This window comes from Hydractinia symbiolongicarpus, chromosome 1 (assembly GCF_029227915.1).
Source record: "Hydractinia symbiolongicarpus strain clone_291-10 chromosome 1, HSymV2.1, whole genome shotgun sequence".
Lineage (NCBI taxonomy): Eukaryota > Metazoa > Cnidaria > Hydrozoa > Anthoathecata > Hydractiniidae > Hydractinia > Hydractinia symbiolongicarpus.
In genome coordinates this window covers 5,866,525-5,887,703 of record NC_079875.1, presented here as the reverse complement: position 1 = coordinate 5,887,703, position 21,179 = coordinate 5,866,525, and the positions used below count along the sequence as shown (strand labels likewise).

Sequence of the window (21,179 nt, the reverse complement as noted above, 5' to 3'; positions counted from 1 at the left end):
CGGATTTTGACCCCCCCCCCGTCTTTTGGTCCGGATTATACGTCCGCCGAACTTGAACACACAAAGAGGAATATGCCGTGAACAAGAAACGGTAGTCGGCATTTTAGACACGTATATTTTACAGACCCAAAATATGCCTTATTTCTTTGTATTATAGCTAATTATGGTATAAATAATTAATTAATTACTTTGCAATTTTGCTTCTAATACTATTATAGTTGTATTTTAATGAAATATAATAGTATTAAAACGGTTTTCTTCTTTTGAAAAAATTTATTGCTAGTCCTGTTTCTAATCGACTTTACTTGTGTATTTTAAGCTTTTTTGTTGCTGTGCTTTTTCTGGAGATTTTAGTTGGATTGGAAAGCTCCTGTGTAAGGTACCCTTTCCTAAAGAAAAATTGAAGTAATTTGTACAATTATAACGCGCCGAGCTGTGTTTTATTTTATTGTTTCTAAGAAGATGTAAAAATACAATATTATCAATTTTAATTGGTTTTATCCAAATCAAGGTAAGGCTTAATCACACGAAAGGTAGCTAGCTAGCTAGAGCTCAGTTTTGTATAAAAGAATTGAAAGTAATTTGTAGAATACATATGGAGAAGCTGTATTACTACCTAACTGATAGCCAGATATAGGAAAACCTGTAGCTAGGGCGCAGACAAAACAAATAGCTCTGGGCGCTAGAGTGAGCTGACCAACCGTTTTTTATCATTTTTTATTTATTATATATATAAGTAACCTGTTACAGTAATTAAAAAAATATCCACTTTTGCTATCAAACCAACAGCAATGTAATTGTCAATAGGAATTAGTTTTCCCTGCACCCTCCCTGAGAACAAGGTTTAAAACGACATTAAAACATTAAAACTGTCATTAAACAGAACTCTAAGGATGCCCAAGCACCACGTCCTCTAAACGGCGTGGGCATCTTCGAAACTGCTTGTAATTTTAGAACAAGGGTGCTGATAAGCTGCATACGCCGTGCAGGCGTTTTTGGGCAAGTTTAGCGTTTTGCAAAAAAATTGAAGTATTCACCCGAAAAAACCTGCATAGACCATAAAGTAAACTATGTGGTAGTAAAGTTCTTAAAAGAACTGTTTTTGATGGTTTTTGATAAAATTTACTTGATAAATAACTTTTAATTTTTATTAACTTCTTTCTCTTAAAGCATCTTTTTCCAACTATCGTTCACAAGGTATGTTACAAGGAATTGAATTTTGAAAATGCTCCAGGCAAGTTCGGGAAAGTGCGGGCGGTTTTGGAAGACAATCACTAATTTAATTGGAAAAGTTGCCCGAACTTGCCCTTATATATGTGGCTGTTTGCAGCTTATTGACACCCTCTTATTTTAGAATATTCTTAGGAATAATAGACCAAGAGAAATTACATCACAGTTTTTTGTCCACCGCCCACGTGTGTTTGAGAACAACCCACATAACAAAGTTTATTATTTTTTAAATTATTTGTGTAAAAATTACTATTTCATTCACGATAAACCATTTGTCAGTCATTTTATTCGCCCAACAAAGAATCCTATCCAAGGTGCTTTTCTATTAGTGCTGAATTTAATAATTGACATGGTTCAGCATAGTTTTTAAAAGGGTCTGATTGCAAAATATGATTGCCAAAGTTCAGCACTTGTAATATTTGTGTATTTGTGTACTCAGCTTCTAAAACACACACAAGAGACATTATAATTTCCTCTGGGTGATTACATTAATGTTGGTTGAAAAAAAACTGAATGATGAGAAGCATATGTTTTTAAATGGGTCTAGGACAATAAACTTATTTAATTTCCCCTGGCCTTGCATCAATCAAATTCTGAAAAAATAAACACTTCTAAAATGATTTTGTCAGATTTGGAAACTGTTGGTATGGTTGGAACTTTGTGTATAAAATTAGAAAAGTTGCCAAATTGTTTAGTTTTTTTCTTTTATACTTTTCCGAATTAGCCTTAATTATTTATAAGATGAAAAACAGTGCTTTTAATTCCATTGACTTGGCCATCCCTTAAAGGCACTGGAAGCTTCACTATATGAAAATGTTTTCTTTTTCTTTTAGATTGTGTACAATGGGAGTGAGTGATGTAATCTTCTAATGCGTGTGGTGAAAAGAAGGCGAATCCGTTATTGTTTTTCTGCCCAAATTTGAAGCTATTTAATAAATCTTGATAAAGTTAAAAAACTGTTTTGATTTGTTTGTTTTTGTTTTAATTGTTTCCCGTGAGTTTTCGAAATTCGTTCCAGCAGATTCTGTGGCTTCTACTGCCGGTATTTTTACGTGAAAAAAATACTGTTTTGTTGTGAGGTCATTTACGAAATCGTTACGTTAGGACCAACTTCTGCGGGTTGTACAACTCGATGTATCACATATCTTTCGGAATACTGCTAAAAGTGTAATTTTGTATTGCGCTCTTTACTTTTACCATTCTGTGGGAAAAGGCGGTACAAAATTTTAACACGCGTTATTCGTTTTTGTTAGTTTCGCGTAATCTAATTTTCTCGCACATTTTGAAAAGAATATCCCACGCACATCAAATACTCGCGCAGTCTATTCGCAAAAAAAACTGTTTTTGAGCAACGAATTGTTCCGCAGAGCGTTCATTTTCCTACCTCGTCCCCAGGGTTCTTCTATATGATATTCAATTTTGATGTATTTCGGAAGATGTTAGCGCCAAAGAAACAAGAAGCGCTAGGGACAAAGTATTGGATAGTTTAATTTTGCTTGCAACTTGCGAAATGCTTCGCAACCTTTTTTTTAATTTCTAGTGAAAAATTTGTCCCTAAACTAGTTCCGCTTCAAGTGCCAAGACTGCGCTGTGTGGAATTTAGCAAAACCGGTGACGGCATTTTGAACGAATCAAATATCATTTTTACGGAACATTCGGCAGCCGGCTTTTCATAAAAACAAAAATGGTAGGTATGGTAGGTGTAACTCTCGTCGCTGAACTACCCAACTACCCAACTTTTTAACGGAAGATGCTTTATCCAAAATGCGATTCCGTGGTTTTAAATTTAAATTATTATTATTAGAATTACGTCATTCAAATATGACGTATTGTTGCGTAATACCGAAATGCATTGGGGTGCGCATTTAGCAGGAGTTCGCGGAAAAGTCCTGGACGCACACGCACGTGTTTTTGAGATTTTGTATACCGTTGAAGTTTTCAACTAAAATAAAACCTTTCGAACTGTAATTATCGTTCAATAATCGAAATAAATAATTAGGTTTAAGGCCTCGTGTTGCAGAGAAATTTGGTTGTGGAAAGACCAAAAGTTATAGGATCAACATATTTAAGTAAAAAATTCCAACCTCTCCCAAAACCAAAACCAAAAAAATCGGCGTTTTCGGGAAGAGTCGGTTAGGCTGATGAAAAAAAGTTTTCATCCATAATCAACATTGTCTCTAAAAAAGAAGAAAATCATGCGACGTCAGCTAGAGTAGGGAGGTAATATAATCAGGTTTTAGGTTTTCGACGGTCAAATCCCTATTAAAAAACGCTGCTTTTAGACCCCCTAAAAAATCTGTGACGTCACAGATTTCATCATGCCTCAAATAAGTAAAACACGTGACATCATGACGGCACACGACAAAAACTGCTGACAAACGCGCATGCGCAAATCTGTTTGAATAGGGAAATTCCCTACTAAAATTGCGACCGATGTTAGTTAAAGTCTGAATCTACTTATAATAAAGAGAAATGAGTTGGTTCAAGAATGCAATTAGTAAATTATATAGCGCTGTCTCAGCGCCGGTAGCAGCAACTCGCGACGCTCTTGCCGATCGCCTGAAGAGTGTACGAGACACTGTTACTTCTTATTATAACAGAGCAAGGGAACAAATTGCTGGAAGGACGACGCTGCACGATGAAATCGAGAGAGAGAGAGAAGCGCGAGAGGACTTTTGGTGGTGGGCTCTAGATCGCATACCACATACAAGCGCGACGACCTTTTATGGGACTCTAGAAAATACAGCTAAAAATGATTTTAAGAAAGACCTTTTTAAGCTGAGGAATAATAGCGTGTTTGGCAAGATCATGGAAAACGTTCGCAAGCACCGTGACATCAAACTGGTGACAACGGACTTTAATTTACCTCTACGAAATGCAGCTCTCAATGGTCACATCGAGATGTTTAAACTGTGCAAAGAGTTGGGTGCGACAGACTTTAATTGGGCCATGAGACTTGCAGCTGAAAATGGTCACAGCGAGATTGTTAAGCTGTGCAAAGAGTGGGGTGCGACAGACTTTAATTGGACTCTACAAAATGCAGCTGAAAATTGTCACATCGAGATTGTTAAACTGTGCAAAGAATGGGGTGCGACGAACTTTAATTGGGCCATGAGACTTGCAGCTGGAAATGGTCACATCGGGATTGTTAAACTGTGCAAAGAATGGGGTGCGACGAAGTTTAATTGGGCCATGAACCTTGCAGCTGAAAATGGTCACAGCGAGATTGTTGTATTGCTGCGTGGTTTTGATGTCATTCATGATGAATTGCTGCGGCATCATCACAAGCGTAATTTTTATACAAAACTATGGAATGAGGTAATGCCAGTGGCGTGGCATCCGGATCGATATTGGAATTGGTGTGTAGATGAGGAAGAAAAGCGCGAGATATCTAAATTATGGAAGTAATATCCAGTATTTTGATCCTGGTTGAGGTTTAAAAAATCTATAATAAAGAGATGCCTTTCCTATCTGCAGAACAATTTGATGCCTTGAAATCAGAACACGAGAGCATTATGAAGTGGGGTGATGTTCAAAATTGAGTATGTTGAAGAGATCAAGATCAAAAAAAGGTGATGCAACTGTCATCACATTGATCGATTGTGATGGTGAACGATTTCGAGCATGGGCAACGAGTGTACTGAGAGAAGCTTTGATAGGTCGAACATGTTCATCAAATCACTGGGAAAGAAACAATATACGAAGAATCCTGGTCAATTTTACTATGATTACGACCTTGTGGAAGTGGAAGACTAAAAATTAATCTTTTGTGACTGGAGACAGTCACAAAAATAAAAGCCTGGTTGTGCTCAGCTACATAAACAAATGGACAAACTGCGACAGGAAGCTAAAGCCTTAGGTCTCAAAGGGTACTCCACGTTGAAGCGAATAGACCTCTTTGAAGCCATATGCAAAGTCAAGTATAAGGATGCGTCGACACAAACGGACGGACCGTACTGCGAGCCTTGTGTTAAAATTGCATGGCAGAAAAATCTAGCTCAATATTTGAGGGATCTCGCTCAGCGACGTGTCGTACATGATGGCGACTTGCTCATAGATCAAGATACGGGAGAAGTAATCGTCTAGTATGTTAACCAACATATTAGATCGCCTAGCGGCTCAGCACTCTGTAAGCAGGTGGAGACTCTAAGTAGCGCTGGCATACTGCGCAGATTGAAGTTTTTTCAAAATTTCATCTTTGGCTTCTTGCCTGCCTTGCGCCAGTAACTCTGCGCGTTCATTCTCGTTGATGGATTTCACAGCCTTTTTCGTTCGTTGTCGGATCTGCTCCTTGAGTATCATGTAGCGCTGTTTTTCCTGCATGATCCATGTAAACTCGTAGTCTGAAATTGTACCATCTTGGATCGCCCTGGAAATCTTATCGTATACAGTGTCTAGCTTCGACTCTGCCAGGAGTTTGATGCATTCGTGCTTGTGCACCTTGTGCTCTAGTCGCTTCGAGGCATTCTTGAGACCTACCTGGCCCATTCCCACTGCAAGAGCCGCGGCTTCAAGACCAATTGCTATGGGGGCTCCAAATCCGGTTGCAAGCGTGGCAATACCTGCTGCGGAGGTGATGACTGTAACAGCAATCATGCCATGATCAGCATACCGAAGCCCCATTCCCCAAAGCTTGAACTTTTTGTATAGTTTTTCTCTCTCCTTGATCTCAGCACGCAGGTACTGCTCAATTTCTTCGATCTTCTTGAGCCTGTAGACCTGACTTTCTTCCGCCAGGCGATCAGGCTCATGCTCAGGCGCACTTGGCGGCAAAGTTGGGTAAAGCTTCATTGTATCAGTCATTAATTCTATGAGTAAATGCATCGTAATTCCGACGAACGAAACATTTTTTTCATGATGATACTCGTCTGTCAGCATAAACTCCAGTCTGTCTGTTGAGCCTTTCAAAGGAAGGTAGATTGGGGTGTCAAAACTCCATGTAAGCATGTCTCCCCACGCGTTTAACTCTTTCGTGGGAAGCAAAGCAAGAATTTTTGATTTCTTTCCATCCAGTAGGCAATCATCTTCATTCAGCTGGGGGCAAACGAGTCTCAACCGCTGGTATACATCAGTTTTGTAGTAGCTGTCATAGTCGCCTTTGGTAAAATACTTTTTTGCAGGGTCGTAGGGTAGCCCCATAAGCTCCTGCAGTTTTCGATGGATTACCACAGTATACCCGTCACTAACCCTAAGCCTACAGAGTCCATTTTTCAGGACAAACAGCTTAATCTTGTCCTGTTCTTGATTGTTGACGATGGCCGCGATATCCTCGATCTTGTACAGACCGTTCATTATTTCAATTCGGGTAACAGTCTGATCAGGTCCTACTTTGCGTATTGTAAAATCGTTGTTACTGTAGAGGTTCAGCCATACGGGCCTGATACTTATCGATTTCAGGGCAATTCTCGTGTCCTGCCCTAGGTAATCGTCAAAAATCGTAGGCTTCTCTATATCCGTGACATACAGCTGTCTCATGTTTATTCTTAAAGAAACATGAACATTTATAGCTATAACCACAAGGCAAAATACAAGTCCAATAGAGGAGAATGGCCCCTCGGTGTAATTAATCTAGAACATCAAGACCTCTACGTTTCTACAGAATCACACATTCCTGTGACCTTCTCGATGTTCACGAAATACCCTATAAAAGTCCCCACTAACCTGTTGAACGACCCGGTTAGTGTAAATTGGACCGGTCAAGCCCTTGGCTACTGGAATATACAAGTTAATTTCGCCTGTCATTGCGCTAGTACCGCCCTAGGTATATCCGCCAAACACTTGAATGGCTCCGTGCCTCTCATCAACAGTATCTTTAAATTCCACGTCTATTACCACATGCGGCGTATCCTAGCGAGAATGAAGGTACCCATACCATACGATGACGGCTTTTCCCAATACGAGAACCCCTACTCTACATCTGGATATGCCCAGATTTGTCGTGAATATGGTGCCGACCCTAATGCTCAATACAAGTTTAAAGCTCTCATGTCCTCGCTCACAAATGGTAGATGGTGGTCGCAAGTAGATGGTGATTGGGCCAAGTTTATCATGCCTACGAGCCAAGGCCTGACATCGGAAGGTCTGTCGAAGCTTAGCGAGAGTATTCGTGTTTACGTGATTTTACTACTAGGGTCCCAAGCTGATGCCAAGGCATCCCTTATAGGTTCGGATGCTGACAATTTTACAGCGAGACAGATACTACTACAGAAATTCGAAGCCATGGTACAACGTGAGGAGAACGTAGGCCACGATATCACTGAGTTTCAAAAGGTGCTTCAATATGCCAGGACCCCCGTGAATTTTGCCGTGATGCACCACGTGTACATGCTACCATCCGATATGAACCTGCGTATTGGTAAAATTGTGGGGTATAACAACAACATCTTGATCGCGCCGGCGAGTGCGATGATTGGCATAAGGCTAGACCTAAACAACAAGCCCACACAGCCTCGGGGTTTAAAACGAGTAAGGTCACCACCTGGGCTATCGAGGTCCCTAACCGGGGGGTCTGAAAAGATACCTCAGTCAGATCTAGGAGATGGAAACCTTCACGAGGACACCAAGGCCACCTTGGTTACTGCGGGGGTGGGTCTCATCTTAGCATATCTATGGATTAAAAAATAGGTGCTCATGCTGAGACGGGCTTGCTCTTGCTGAGCCGCTAGGCGATCGCCCTTCTGCTGACACGGCCGCAAGGCGATCTAATATGTTTTTTGTCAACATACTAGATCATCTACGATTTTTTGGAACTATGTGGCAAAGCGCGTAGCTCCGCGCTGCCACCCTTCCCAACATATACCACAACAAGAGCAGCAGCGGCAGCGATCGCCATGTATAGATGCTTGCCTACATATTCGACAACTCTCGCAGCCACTCTGAAAAAGAACGAGACAACCGTGCCAATAATCCCTGGTAGCGCCGCACCTGCTTTACCTGCTAAGTATTTCAAAAATTTTCCAAGCCTTTCCAGCTGTTTTTGTATGAAACCCTTCCCTGCGGCACTTCCTCCTGCACCTGTTGCGGAACCACCACCACCTGTAACTGCGAGTACGATGGTAGAAATCAGTAGACCAACAGCCGCCACGATGCTAGCTATAGTAATCCCTTGCTCCTTGAATAAGATTCTAAGCTTTTCAGCCAGAGATTTATCGCCTTCTGCGATTTTCATCAGCGTTTCCTTAATTGCTTGCAGTTGGCTCTGAGTGTCAGATGATAGTAAACCGTGTGCTTCTCGTACTGCTTCCTTTTGATCTTGGAGTCGTTCTAGCTCTTCCCTAGCCTTTGCAATGTCTTCGTTCCAGATAGTTTGCTGCTCTTCGGATGCCCCATGTTTCTTCGTCTCAAGCCTTTTCACCTTGGCTTCTGCTTTGGCGATCTCGCTGTCGTAGAAGATCATCTTGTTTTTCAAGTGCCTTAGGTTACCCTTTAGCGTTTGAAGCTCGAGGTTGAGCCCTCTTCTTTCACGCTCTGTGAAGCCAAAAGGAGTCTCTTCAATCAGGCTCTCCGTTTCATCAAGGACGTTCTCGAGCAGCGGCATCATTTCGATATCATCGGCCTTCTGTTGCTGAGCCGCTAGGCGATCAACATGAACAATCTCATTAAGGAGTTTCTGAGCCATTGCTTTACTGCCTTTGTTTGGTGTAGTATAGTCGGTAAACCCCAATTCTCGCAAGCGATTTGTACCTAGCCTCCTCTTTATCTCGGCAACGCTCCTCAATTCACCATTCCTTTTAGTGATCTCTATGCCATCTAAAAGAAGCTGGTTTCCTTGTGCCTCAAACTCGTTATAAAATCTCGCGATTGGCTGCCCCAGCTCCTCACCAAGGTGTTCGTAAAGATCGTCGACCTTTGATTTTAGTAGCTCTTCCCTCTGCCTTGTCGTAAGGTCGCCTCGTGCTGAGCCGGATTGACCCTGATCTTGCTCCTGACCTGGCGCCAGGCGATCTGGTGTTAGCGTGGAGAAATTGGCATCAGGCCTACTGAAATCCTCGTCTGAAATTTTTTCCTCTGGCGTAAAGTCGTCTCCTTCGTATATTGGATTAATCGGCATTTATTTGAAACGAATATCAGCTAATAATAAAGCATGAGTAACATATTCGGAACTAAGCTCGATCCCTACGCGGAGATTAAAACAATGATGGCTATGAAAGGGAAGAAGCAGCGTGTAAAAGTAAATCATGTGCCTAGTACGATTAATCAGAACGAGGACTTGTATGTTGACATTCCCAACATGGGGCAGAACGATGTAATTTTTCCAGGCAGTATCAAACTACTTTTCAATCTGGAACTTAGGGGAACAAACACGAAGCGCAATATCGTCAGCAACATAGGCAAAGCCTAGGTGATAGATCTACGTATCACCCTGAACGGTAACGAGGTACAGAATATAAGCGATTTCAGCACCCTGGCGGTCTACCGGGATCTCTGGCTAACAAAATTTGATCGGGAAAACAACTTGATCCTAGAGGGGATCAACCCCAATGATGGTACAATCCGCGCCTTACAGGTCAAAGCGACTGATTATGTCGGCACGGATGAGGAAAAAGCGATCGTCGCAGCTTACGGCAACACCTTTTGCATCCCTATCGGTAAAATGTTTGAACTCACGAGGGATCTGCCCTTTTACCAGCCAGGGCTACACGATAGGCTGCAATTCGTTATCCATTTTGCATCATATGGTGATGTTATCAAAGATGGTGGTACGGCAGCTGTTGGAAGCACGGCAGCTAAACCCGCAGACAGTGCGTACAAGATCACTAATATCGCACTAGAGTTTGACAAGGTTAATAACGAGAGTCTCGCGAGCGCTATGATGTCACAGTATAGTCGTTTGGCGCTACCCTATGAAAGGGTACTCCGTAGCAAAGTTGTCACGATAAAAAAGGCTGATACCAGCTACAATTTGCAAATTGATACTCCAGCAAAAAGTTTAAAAGGCGTCTTATTATTGTTCGTAGATCCTGGAAAAGTGAAGGCTTACTCGGGTGCTAACGAGGTCTTCTACAACCCAAAGATTGAAAAAATCTCGATCACTGTCGAGGGTGAGCCTAATCAGCTCTACACGCACGCGATGCTCTTGAAAGATCACCTCGAGCAGATCGTAAACTTATTCGGTAGCCACGATTCAAAGGTGACGATTGGGCAGTTCTTCACAGAGAGATACGCCCTGTTTGTTGATTTCCGAGCATCACCTGATCATAGTCTCCATGGTTCCGGAAGCCGTTACAGAGATTGTCAGACGGTATAACATTGCATATGACAAAGAAAGCAGACGGAACAACGGGGGATATTAAATGCTACGTTTTCCTACTTCAAGATGCTCAGCTGAACATCTTAGATGGGCGTTTTCACAGTGTCGAATATTAAACGAGAATCCTAAAATAAAGATGGCAAGCATATTAGTACCCGCGGGTGTGGCTATAATCAATGCCCTCGCGTTCTCGGGGGGCAACTATTTGATCAGTAAGCTGTCAGGCCATGGTGAGGCCGAGCGTAAAAGGCACGACAAGGCGATTGAACAACTTCAAGCAGCTCAGCAACAGTGGGTAAGAGATCGGCAGGCAAAGATCGATTGGTATAACCATCAACGAGAGCTGAAAAGGCAAGCTGGAGAGAGCTTGAAGGAGCTCGATGAAGGTATGAGAGACTATTACATCGCAACGATCGAGAAGGCTCCTAAGTTATCCGACTTCTACACGCCCAGCAAGCAGCAACAAGACGGTGAGCTAACGTTCATCGTAGGATCCTTAGCCCTCCTTGGTTTTGCAGTGTACAAGTTCGCCTAGACGGTGGGCGTAAAATGTTTTCGACATGTCAAATATTAAAATAAACATGTCGAAACATATCATTACTCCAGAAGAAGCGGAAAAATTAGGCAGTATTTACTATACCCCTGAAAATTTATGGACTGGTCGGAAGGCTGTTAAATTGCTCGCTGGGCACAGTGGACTACCTAAAAAGAAAGTCGTACACTGGCTATCTCGTCAGTTGCTCTGGCTTAGACATATTCGAAGACCTAAAAGGATTGATTACCCGCATTTTACAATCACAAGGCCTAATGAAATGCACCAATTTGATTTGCTCTACATGCCTCATGATCACCTGTATGGCTCGAAATACAAATATATCCTCACAGGGATCGATGTAGCCTCGCGCTACAAGGTAGCTAGACCATTGAGAACGAAGAAAGCCAGCGAAGTCGCTGACATGATCAAGGACATTTACGCTGGAGGCAAAGGAGGACCTTTACGCTATCCGAAGATCTTCCAGTGTGACAACGGTAGTGAGTTCAAGTCAGATGTGACGAAGCTGCTAGAGGGCAAAGGGGTCGAGATTAAGCGCGCAACTACCAAGTACCACCATACGTTCACAGCCTTTGTCGTGTCCTATAACAAGGTGCTCGCTGAGAGACTGTTCAAACCTCAGGATGCGCAAGAGTTGGTCACTGATGAGACTAGTACCACATGGGTCAAACATCTGTACACTATCGTGAAAGGCATGAACAATACCAAAACTGCCATGATCGGCATGAAACCCAACAAGGCAATCAAGCTAGATGAAGTATCGCCTAGCGGCTCCGCAGGAGCACCACTTACGAAAGATCGCCTGGAGCAAGAAAAACCGTTACCTGAGGACGGTCTTTACTTGTACCCGCTACAACCGGGAGAAGAGCATGGTGATGCTAAAAGACGTGCAACGGACGCTTGGTGGAGCAAAAAGACGTATAGACTCGATCGTATTGTGACTGGTACACGTCTCCTGTACTATTTAAAAGACGGGCCTGATCGAAGCTTCGTCTCTGAAGAACTCATGCTAATACCAGAGGATGTTGAAGTACCTCCAGAGTATGTAATGGAATGTTAAATTGCACGAGCCATTAGTGCTCAGTTACCACTTGTGGGTGTAATTTTTTGTGGCAGTTAACGTTAATGTGTGGTTCACGTTAATACCTACCCGAGCCCTTTAATCATCGTCGGAGTCATCGCTGATGGATGAAGGCGGGTATAATCATCAGGATGTAGGGTATAGAATGGATAGCCATAGACGATTCCCTTGATAACATTTGGCTCGCTATCAAGATCTTTGATATCAACTAGGCGCCTATCATCGATTTTAATGTTGAGTATGTCGCCAATTTTCTTTAGGTCTGCTAGATCCGAGAGCCTTAAGTCCTTTTCCCTGATAATCTCGTAGCAGAGCATGCCCCACTTGTTCACCTCAGCGGAAACAATATACAAATCCCGATCCTCAATATCAACCTGGAGATCCTCATCTATATATTTCGTCGGGATTGTCGCCCATGGTTTTTCGCCCGAGACTACTCTGTCTAAAAGCTCGTCATCATCCGGATATACAAACCCCTCGTAGTATGATCCATTTCTAAATTTAAAATTCTCCAAACACTGTGAACAATAACCGGTAGTGGAACCTGCATTGATACAGCATCGCAGAACCGGTACCGTCACATCGTAAGACTTTGTAAATTGCTGACTCTGTACGTACTTTTGCATTTTTCTTTGACATTTATCTTTTAACATACAGCCGAAGTGGTCAAGCAGCGTCTATCAGGTTTTTTTTGTGGTTTTTGTAATCTATCGCCTGGCGGCTCCGCAGGAGCATCAAGGTTACAAAAAAGTTGAGTCTCGCTAGTCTTCGAGCGCAGGCACTCCCAGGTCATACAAATCGTCGCGAGTAAGATCGATGAGTCGAAAGTGGCATTGATACCGTTCTACGTGTCCTTCTTCTTCGAATCGATTGAACGCGTGTATCCCGTTAGGATTATCGATGACCACAATCTCTTCACAGTTTGGATAGTTGTCCCTAAGCCATCTCCTTTTGGTGGAGATTTTCCGTCTTTGAACACGTGCACAGTAGTAGGGAAGACGATGGCACTGATCATCGTCTGGTGCAGTATGCTTGCGGTAAATCATGATCGCGTTGTCTTTTCGAGGATCTTGCGCACGTGGAACATGTCGCTGTCGTAGCCCTGTGATTACTTGCGCTTGTACCGCAAGTTGTCTATCTTTTTCTTCAAGATCTTCGTCAAGGATCGCAATGGCTACGTCTTTTTCATCGATAGCTTACCGTTGCTCTCGTACTTCATCTTGCAGCTTTTCTATACCTTTTCGCGCTAGCCACTTGGTAAGCTCGATGGCTTTAGGTTTTCTAGAACGGTCTGCAATCTCAAGAGCTCCACCTAGTGTCACAAACATATCGTGAGGATTAGCATGTTTTGGTTCTTGAAAGGTTTGCTTTAAAAGCAACCCTTTTATATCACGACGGGGCATTGTTTTTACGTCTCTGTAAGTCGTCGCAATGTTATGGATCCCTAAAAATCTACCAAGATCAGCACGCTTGAAGCGCGGCTGCGAGTCCTCGTCATACAAGGTTTCGATCGCTCCAGCAGGCACGGCGTTGCACAGCTCAGGTTGAGAAGACATCTTTCTTATATATCAAGAGTCTAACCAACAATCTTGTAACTTCTAGGATGCTCCAGTCTTACGTACAAGCAAGCATGCTTGGACTTCTTGAGCTGAGCCTTAATAATGGAAATTTCTTCCCTACTTGGAATTACATCGTTCTCTTCATGAATGAGCTCAAACTCCTTCCGATTCTTCGGATACCAGACAAAAAGCTGTTTCATTTGATCCCTTACTGTTATCGGAATCTTCTTATATCTTTGTGTTAGTAGCCAGAGACTGTGCTCGCGATGTCTACCCGAAACAGCTAGTTCTATCAACGCACCACGAGTTTTATCGAGACTCTCGTCGGCTATCATATCGTCAACGATAAACAACGTCTCTTCACCCGCCAGCAATGACAGTTTTTGGATCCATTCGAACAGCTGCTCCTTGGGATCTATCAGAAACACGTAGTCATCCCTCCATAGCGAGGATCTCTCGAGATAGGTCTTGTTCCAGCGTAGTGTAGGGCAGAGAATGACAATGTTGTCGAAATGCTGCCTATACTCATTTTCAAGCAAATCCAGGACACGCTGCGTTTTGCCACAGCTTGTCGGTCCGGTAAAGATTGCTGTATACGGCTCCTTGACAATGTCCATTTTATTCTGAGGGTATTCTTTGTGTTTGCCTTGGGCAGACATAAACCTTGTAGGCGCTTACCGAGAGATATATCGATGGCCCTTCGTTTGGTTATCCGCAACCCAGAGGGGTTGCATGTTAGTGTAGTACAGTCTTGCTATTTGTAATTCATCGCTGGGGTATTCTCTATTTTCTCTATACCTAAGTAGAATTTTGTGGTCAAACTGCCACTGCCCTCGGTTTCTCCAATTCATCCCATCTCTGAATTGAGCTTGAATGTGCTTCATGAATGTAACGATGTCGCACCCCAGGTACTCGGTAGAGGCGATCTCCGTATCATACCTTAGAGCATTGTGAATCCTAGTTTTAATAAGTTCATACATATACCCAACGAAATCACATTCCTTGCAATGTCGTCTCCGCCTTTCATAAGGGCACTTTGTGCGCTCTTTTGACGCCTTGTTAATATCAAGGCAACCAATACACATTTTCGTTCGTTGCCCGTTCCCTTTATCTCTAAACTTATCTAGTGCTAAAGAGCGCTTGCAATTTGAACATTTCTTATACTCTTCCATATTTAACTCGTATTTACCCCGAGGGGTAAATACGAATGTGGTCAACTATTTTGGAGGCATCATGGAACGCTTATACCACCCTTGTTTTATCGCGTAATCGTCGAATAATATCGCTCCTGTCATATAGCCAGCGAGCTTCAAGCCGTCCTCCATGTCCATCTTGACCCCCGGTCTAGAAACTCCCAGAGCCTTTTTCGCGCCTAGCGCTAAGACAATAGTATAGGATACTAGTCTGACAGATTCCCACAAGGAATCGACGACTTCTTTCTGGTACTCTTTGCTGCTCATTTATTATAGGTTTATCGCATCTTGAAAATGTCAATTTGGGGTTTCGAAGGTTCTCGCGTGTGCTGCTGAGACGCACCTGTGGAGACGGTTTCAGCAGGCTTCTTTCGAGCGCTGCCACGTATGTAATAGACTGCCACGCAACCGGTAAGTACGGCAGCGAGACCTCCAGCGACATAGAGATATGCACTGAACTTGTGAGGACTTGCGACAAGTTCCTGACCCTCTTGTGAAGTACTTTTGCCTAAGTTCTTCTGTAAGTCAGCCTTGTTCCTGCGATTCCATTCAGCAAGTCTCTTGCCAGCAGCAACACGACCCTCATTCTTCTTGGTTATGACTTGGTTAGATTCGCTCATTTATTTAGACTTGCCCCTTGGAAAAATAGTAGACGAAAAGAGGTTTTTATCCGAAGTGTTCAGATTGGGGGTAGAGGTGACTGTTGATAAAATTTTGTAAAGGGCTTTACAAAATTTCCTTGTAGTGACGAATCAGTGAATTTTCGACTTTTCTAGTAGGGCCAAGTTTTGCTCAAAATTATCCCATACCTTCACCAAAGACCTACAGACCATCGTGTAAAATAACGATGGTCTCTCTTCAAACCTTATAACAGCCTGAAGGTAATGGCGCCTGCCGCGTTTGTGGAACGAGCTAAGCAAAACCGGAAAAAGACTGATTCCACTCTCCACAAGTACGTGGGAAATAACGAGCCTACATAGCCTCCCGTTCCCATCTTCGAATGGATGGGTATTAATCAAGTCCATAAACAACCTCACCGCGTTCCATATCAGATCGTCAGTCTCTGTAGAGTAGTATCGATCCAGGGCGTCTATCACTAACCTTGGGATTGCAGAAACAGGGGCAAATTCGTGAAAACCAGCGAATGCCTTAGTCGTCCTGTATTTCCCTGTCAGCACGGGTTTGCCGCCCCTGTGTTTTTCCCCGCGCATCATGATTTCATGGATAGTTTGGATTTTGTCAGGTGTGAGACGTGCGCAGCACTGCATCCATTTTAGAGCGCGCATAAAGTTTATCATCTGCCTTTTGAAACTTTTCGTCTTTTCGTCAAGATGTGCGTCTTCAGGATCCTGCATCAGCTTCCAGGCATCAGATGATGAAAAGTTGGAGTCTACCTCCCCTTCGAATGTGTAGGTTCCGTACGCGAACAGGGCTTCCCACCCTTTTAGAAATTCCTCTACGTATGCGTGGTTTTTTCGCTTTCGCGAGAGTTCTGGTAGCCTTGCAGTTTTATTTAGAACATTTCGGTACTCGTCTTCGTCTACCATCCAATACTGCATTTTCAATTTTTTGTTAAATATCTGACTGCTCCCCATCTTCTTCTTGCTGTTCATCATCTCGCTTTTTATCTGTCTTGGACACATGCTGGCAGGCATGGTTAAATGTATGAGCAACAACCAATATTGGCGCTAGAAATTTTTCAAAGGCAGAGTACACAAGTCCCCCCAAATCTGCCATGGAGTCCTTGATAATCGGGTCTTCCTCGATGTCCTTTTTCAGACCCTCCGCACTGTCGAGTTGAACAACATTACCTATGACCTTCGCGTACATGTCAATCGCATGTGGGGAGAGTGCCTTGGCGGTCTTTTCTCCTTTCTCGTGAATTTCATGTTGAACATAGTCGGCATACGCTTTTTCGATCACCTCATCTGGTGCCTTGTCAGCAAAGCTTTCGGTACATTTTTTGGGCAAGAGATGTTGTTTGCCTTTGCGTATAGCATCCTTCAAGGCTTGACGTTTGTCGATAGGTTTTTCACGATGTTGAAAGGCTTCCGTGTCTGCAACATCAAATATAGCTGTAATCTCACTCATCTTTATTAGAAGCGTTCTATAACGCAAAAAGCAGAGTACGATCAAGACGTACGGAAGGATTATTGCTATAGTGAGGGCTATGTCGTTAATCATTTTTATTTTTCAACGTGACCTACAACTCTAGCGGTACTGTGTGGATGCCATCATCGAGTACCTTTAGTATAAAACGCCGAGAGGCCCAGCTTGTTTTGTTCGTACGTAACCATCCCCTGGTTGCGCACCCGGAAACCTACGTTTTTCGCAGTGTCAATATAGCCATTCAACGCGTTCTTATACCTCTCCCATGTCATAGCGTTATGCTTCTTCGACATGCCTTTACAGGAGAATTTTGTGCCCTCTTTCCCTTCCACAAAGTAACACTTGGTTGTGGCAGCGATCATTCTAAAACCGATAAATTCCGGTTTGAATATCCCTCCTGTTCGACTCGAGTACTTATCAGTGACGAGCCAGTTTTTCACGTCTTTGTCGTACTCGTCAAGCAGTTCAGGGCGAACGACATCACGTAACTCTTCCCCAGAGATGGAAAAATACGCGCTGTCTGTATCCATGTAAATATATTCAAAATCTTGACGATCCACGTACTTATCCAAAAAATTGTAATAGAAATCAAGCATGCGCAATTTGGCCAGCTGGTACACCGCAATACCGCACTGGTACGCTCTGTCGATATGCACCTTTTTCTTTCCTTCTCGGATCTAGTAAGCATCACCTATCTCTTCAAGATCTTCAAGATACGGCGATCTCATCGCTGCATCGACCTTCTTTTTATCTCTGGTAAACGTAGTATTAGCGTGCCTCGCTTGGTCCTCGATCGTTTTCCCATAGAACGCGTTCCCTTTCTGTTTGGCTGTATCTCCCGCAATACGCTTGTCTGGGTCTTTATCGGCTTGTCGTCGTGCATCGGCAATTTCTTCCGGAAACCACGCAAACGGTTTACCTCGTTCATACTCGATGAACTGGTGAAACGCTGTCACCTTCAGGCCCTGGTCAAGGTACTTCTCGAGCAAGGTTGTGAGCAACAAGATCTTTTCAGCTTTCATCAACCCTAGAAGCTTACGCGTACCTGGAATACGTTTGCGCCCTGTTGCTTTTAGGTACTCGTGCATGTGCTCGGGGATTTGATCGTCGGGTATCTCCTTGACCACAAATAGCGGAGCCATCTCGCTGAATTTGTCATACAGCTCCAGAGGGACCTCGATGTCGACCTGCGCAAAACCAAAGAGGGATCCATTTTGCATACCTTCTATCAACAGTCTGATGTTGTGCTCAGTCGTGGGTGGGTTGATCTTGATCAGCTTCTCCTTTCCACAAGGAAAGTAAAATATCAACGTACTCGGGTACAGCATGTTCGCGTCATATCCAAGAATGGTTTTGCACTTTTTACTGTTTCGACCATAGATGTGAGATCTGATACCCGTCACGTCTCTCTCGTGGTACCTACAGAACACGATGGCAGGCCCTCCCATCATGCCTGTTTGAAGCAGTTCATACGCCTCATTCTTCGTGCACTCAGTGCAAGCTTTTTGCACCTTTTTGCACGCCTTGCAAGACCGTTGGTAGCAGTCTACCTTACACTTGTGCTTGCATGGTTCTCCTGGCGCGTATAGCTCTAGCTTTGGATTCAATCGTAGAGACTTGTTCAAGACGTAGCGCATCGATACGCCTGGAATGCTTACCGCGTCTTTCAAAATGTCTATCTTGTCGTCGTAGTACTGTCGCCTTGTCTTCTCCACGGCTTCGATGAAAGGTTCCACGTCGGCTAGATTGTACTCGCGCAACCAGTCCATCATGGTGACGCAGCCTCGCTTGTAAAACTCTGCACGGAATATTTCGTGCTCTTCAGGAGAGAGGGCGTTTTTCCCACTAAGACTGCTATAGAAGTGTTCGTACGCCACGGGTCCGACGTGGGTTAGCTTGTCATAGCTCGTCAGCCACTCGTATGGGAACACCAGCTTTTCGAGCTTGCAATCCAGAGACTTGCACCATCGGTCGTAGCTCATACCGGGAGCTATAAAATTTTTGATATCGAGAAATTTGAACCTCGAGGTCGTGAGGAACATGTAGTCGTTGTCTTTCTTCGCCACGTTGATCTTTTCGCTATCGTCTCTGACAATTTGATCGACAAAGTACCGCTTGATCATGTTCAGGTCATACTTGCCACTGTTGAAGCCGATCACGGCCACTTGGTTTACCCACTCGTTCCATGCCTTCTGAGTCTTGTCTGGAAGCATGTCAAAATCATCGGATCTCGGGTACATTCTCTCCACCTCTTTCACGATGATGGCGTGTCTCTTTTCGAGCTGCTCCACAAATCGTTCAACCAAGATCTTGGGATCATCGTGCTCCAGGAACGTTGGATCCCAGTTCAGACTATCGTGAATGGCGACGCTGACCGGTACATGCTCCGAGATGTATGTTAGATCGGATGTTTGCCGCTGATTCAGAGAGAGCATGAGGGCCTCGAAATCAAACACGATGTAGTGAGGGTAGGGTCGAAATTTTTTCTTGAAGTACCTCTTGGCTTTGGGTGGGCTCTCACACTCCCACACTGTCACGAGGTTGTAGCCAAGTTTTCGGATGCCTTCCTCCTTAGACTTGGTGGCCGTATATCGATATTTATTCGTGTTTGTTCCTTGGCAGGGGCATCCGTGCCACTTGCAGCCGTGGTACTCATAGACTGTCCTGGTCTGAGGTTCATAGCCGTCTACAAGGTAGACCTCATTTTCTTTCTCCCCGTAGCGAATCACGCGTTCTCCTCCATGCCCACAGAGTGCGTGATGGATGTGTCTTCCAGTTTCCCTCGACATGTGCTCAATCCATTTACAAGCGTCATAGCTGAAGCCCTCACCGTAAAAGACCTTCTCTGACTTGCTAGGCATGCGCTTGACCTTCTCGCCTTTGCAGATGATAGTCGGCTTTTTCCCCTCGCACTCATTCTTTTTGTGCCTTGTTAGGTTTTCAGCTCTGGTGAATCGCTGTTTGCAGGCTTCGCATTCCCAGTGTTGCGTTAAAACATCTATCTTTTTAATGTAGAAACAGTGCCCATCCAGCATGCCGAGGTTGATCGTGTCTAAATCTTTTTTGTTTTGATTCTGACCGTACACGAGTCTCCATGGCGCTTTCTCAGAGTTGGTCTTGGGTTCAAAGACCCTGATGTTAATCTTGAAACGCTTCGCTATCCCCTCAAAGTCAACGAGCTTCGTAGCACGTACTTCTTCCCTCTTTAGTTTGGGATTGTCGTAGTACTCGCGTGCTAGTGTGAGAGCTGGCCGAGTAATGTACTTTTCTTTTTGCTTCTTATCTTCACGTGAGTGTACGACCAGGCATCTCCAGACACACAAATTGTCGGTTCTTTCATCCTCCTTGTTAAAGCTGTAGATGCACCTTTTCCCCCGCAACCAGTCTGGTAAAGGTCCACAACCTAACAAGGGCTCCCTCGTAGAGATGATCTTGATCTGCACATGCTGGAAGACTATTTTCCCTTCGCACGATCCTGGGGTCTCGATTGTTCTTTCTGGTGGCAAGTACGCCTTCCCCCAAAACTCGTTATCTCCTAGATCTTATCGCTGCATTTCACATTTTTCGATAAAGGCTTCGATGTCAGCTAGGCTCGTAAGCGATCCTTCGCTTCCCTTGCTCTTGTGATACGGAGCCGTACCACCTCCTGCTTCGTAGATGGTGCAAGCAAAACTGTAGACTACCTTGACTCTCATGTCTATGTAGGGCGTAATTTTTCGCATGATGACCTCCGCCAGTGGCTGATTAAGGTTCTTGTTGAATCGCCATGTCTTGACGCGATTTCCGTCTTCCAACATCTGTGTGTCATTTTCATCAAAAATGTGCTGAATGTCTTCAACGCCTTCGGATCGGTTTTTCTCTTGTGGGAACATGTGCTTGATGTCTTCGACTCCTCTGTATTCGTCTTGTATGTCTCCAGCATCGTAAAAGTCCTCTCCCGCTTCAGTTTCGATTTCGTCGTGCAGCGTCGTCCTTCCAGCAATTTGTTCCCTTGCTCTGTTATAATAAGAAGTAACAGTGTCTCGTACACTCTTCAGGCGATCGGCAAGAGCGTCGCGAGTTGCTGCTACTGGCGCTGAGACAGCGCTATATAATTTACTAATTGCATTCTTGAACCAACTCATTTCTCTTTATTATAAGTAGATTCAGACTTTAACATCGGTCGCAATTTGAGTAGGGAATTTCCCTATTCAAACAGATTTGC

The 21,179-nt window shown here is 43.8% G+C and overlaps 1 protein-coding gene across 2 annotated transcripts; it reads left to right on the top strand.

Annotated features, from left to right (window-relative positions):
* On the top strand, positions 1-5,043 carry LOC130633936 (uncharacterized). Of its 2 annotated transcripts, none has more exons than XM_057444587.1 (2): positions 1-464; positions 2,064-5,043. In XM_057444587.1, the coding sequence occupies exon 2, from the start codon at positions 3,703-3,705 to the stop codon at positions 4,636-4,638; it is 936 nt and encodes a 311-aa protein (XP_057300570.1). In that variant the 5' UTR covers positions 1-464; positions 2,064-3,702; the 3' UTR covers positions 4,639-5,043. The 2 variants fall into 2 exon arrangements, with proteins under 2 accessions (XP_057300570.1, XP_057300569.1); XM_057444586.1 differs by having other exon boundaries at positions 4-511.
* Positions 5,044-21,179: the final 16,136 nt, after the last annotated feature.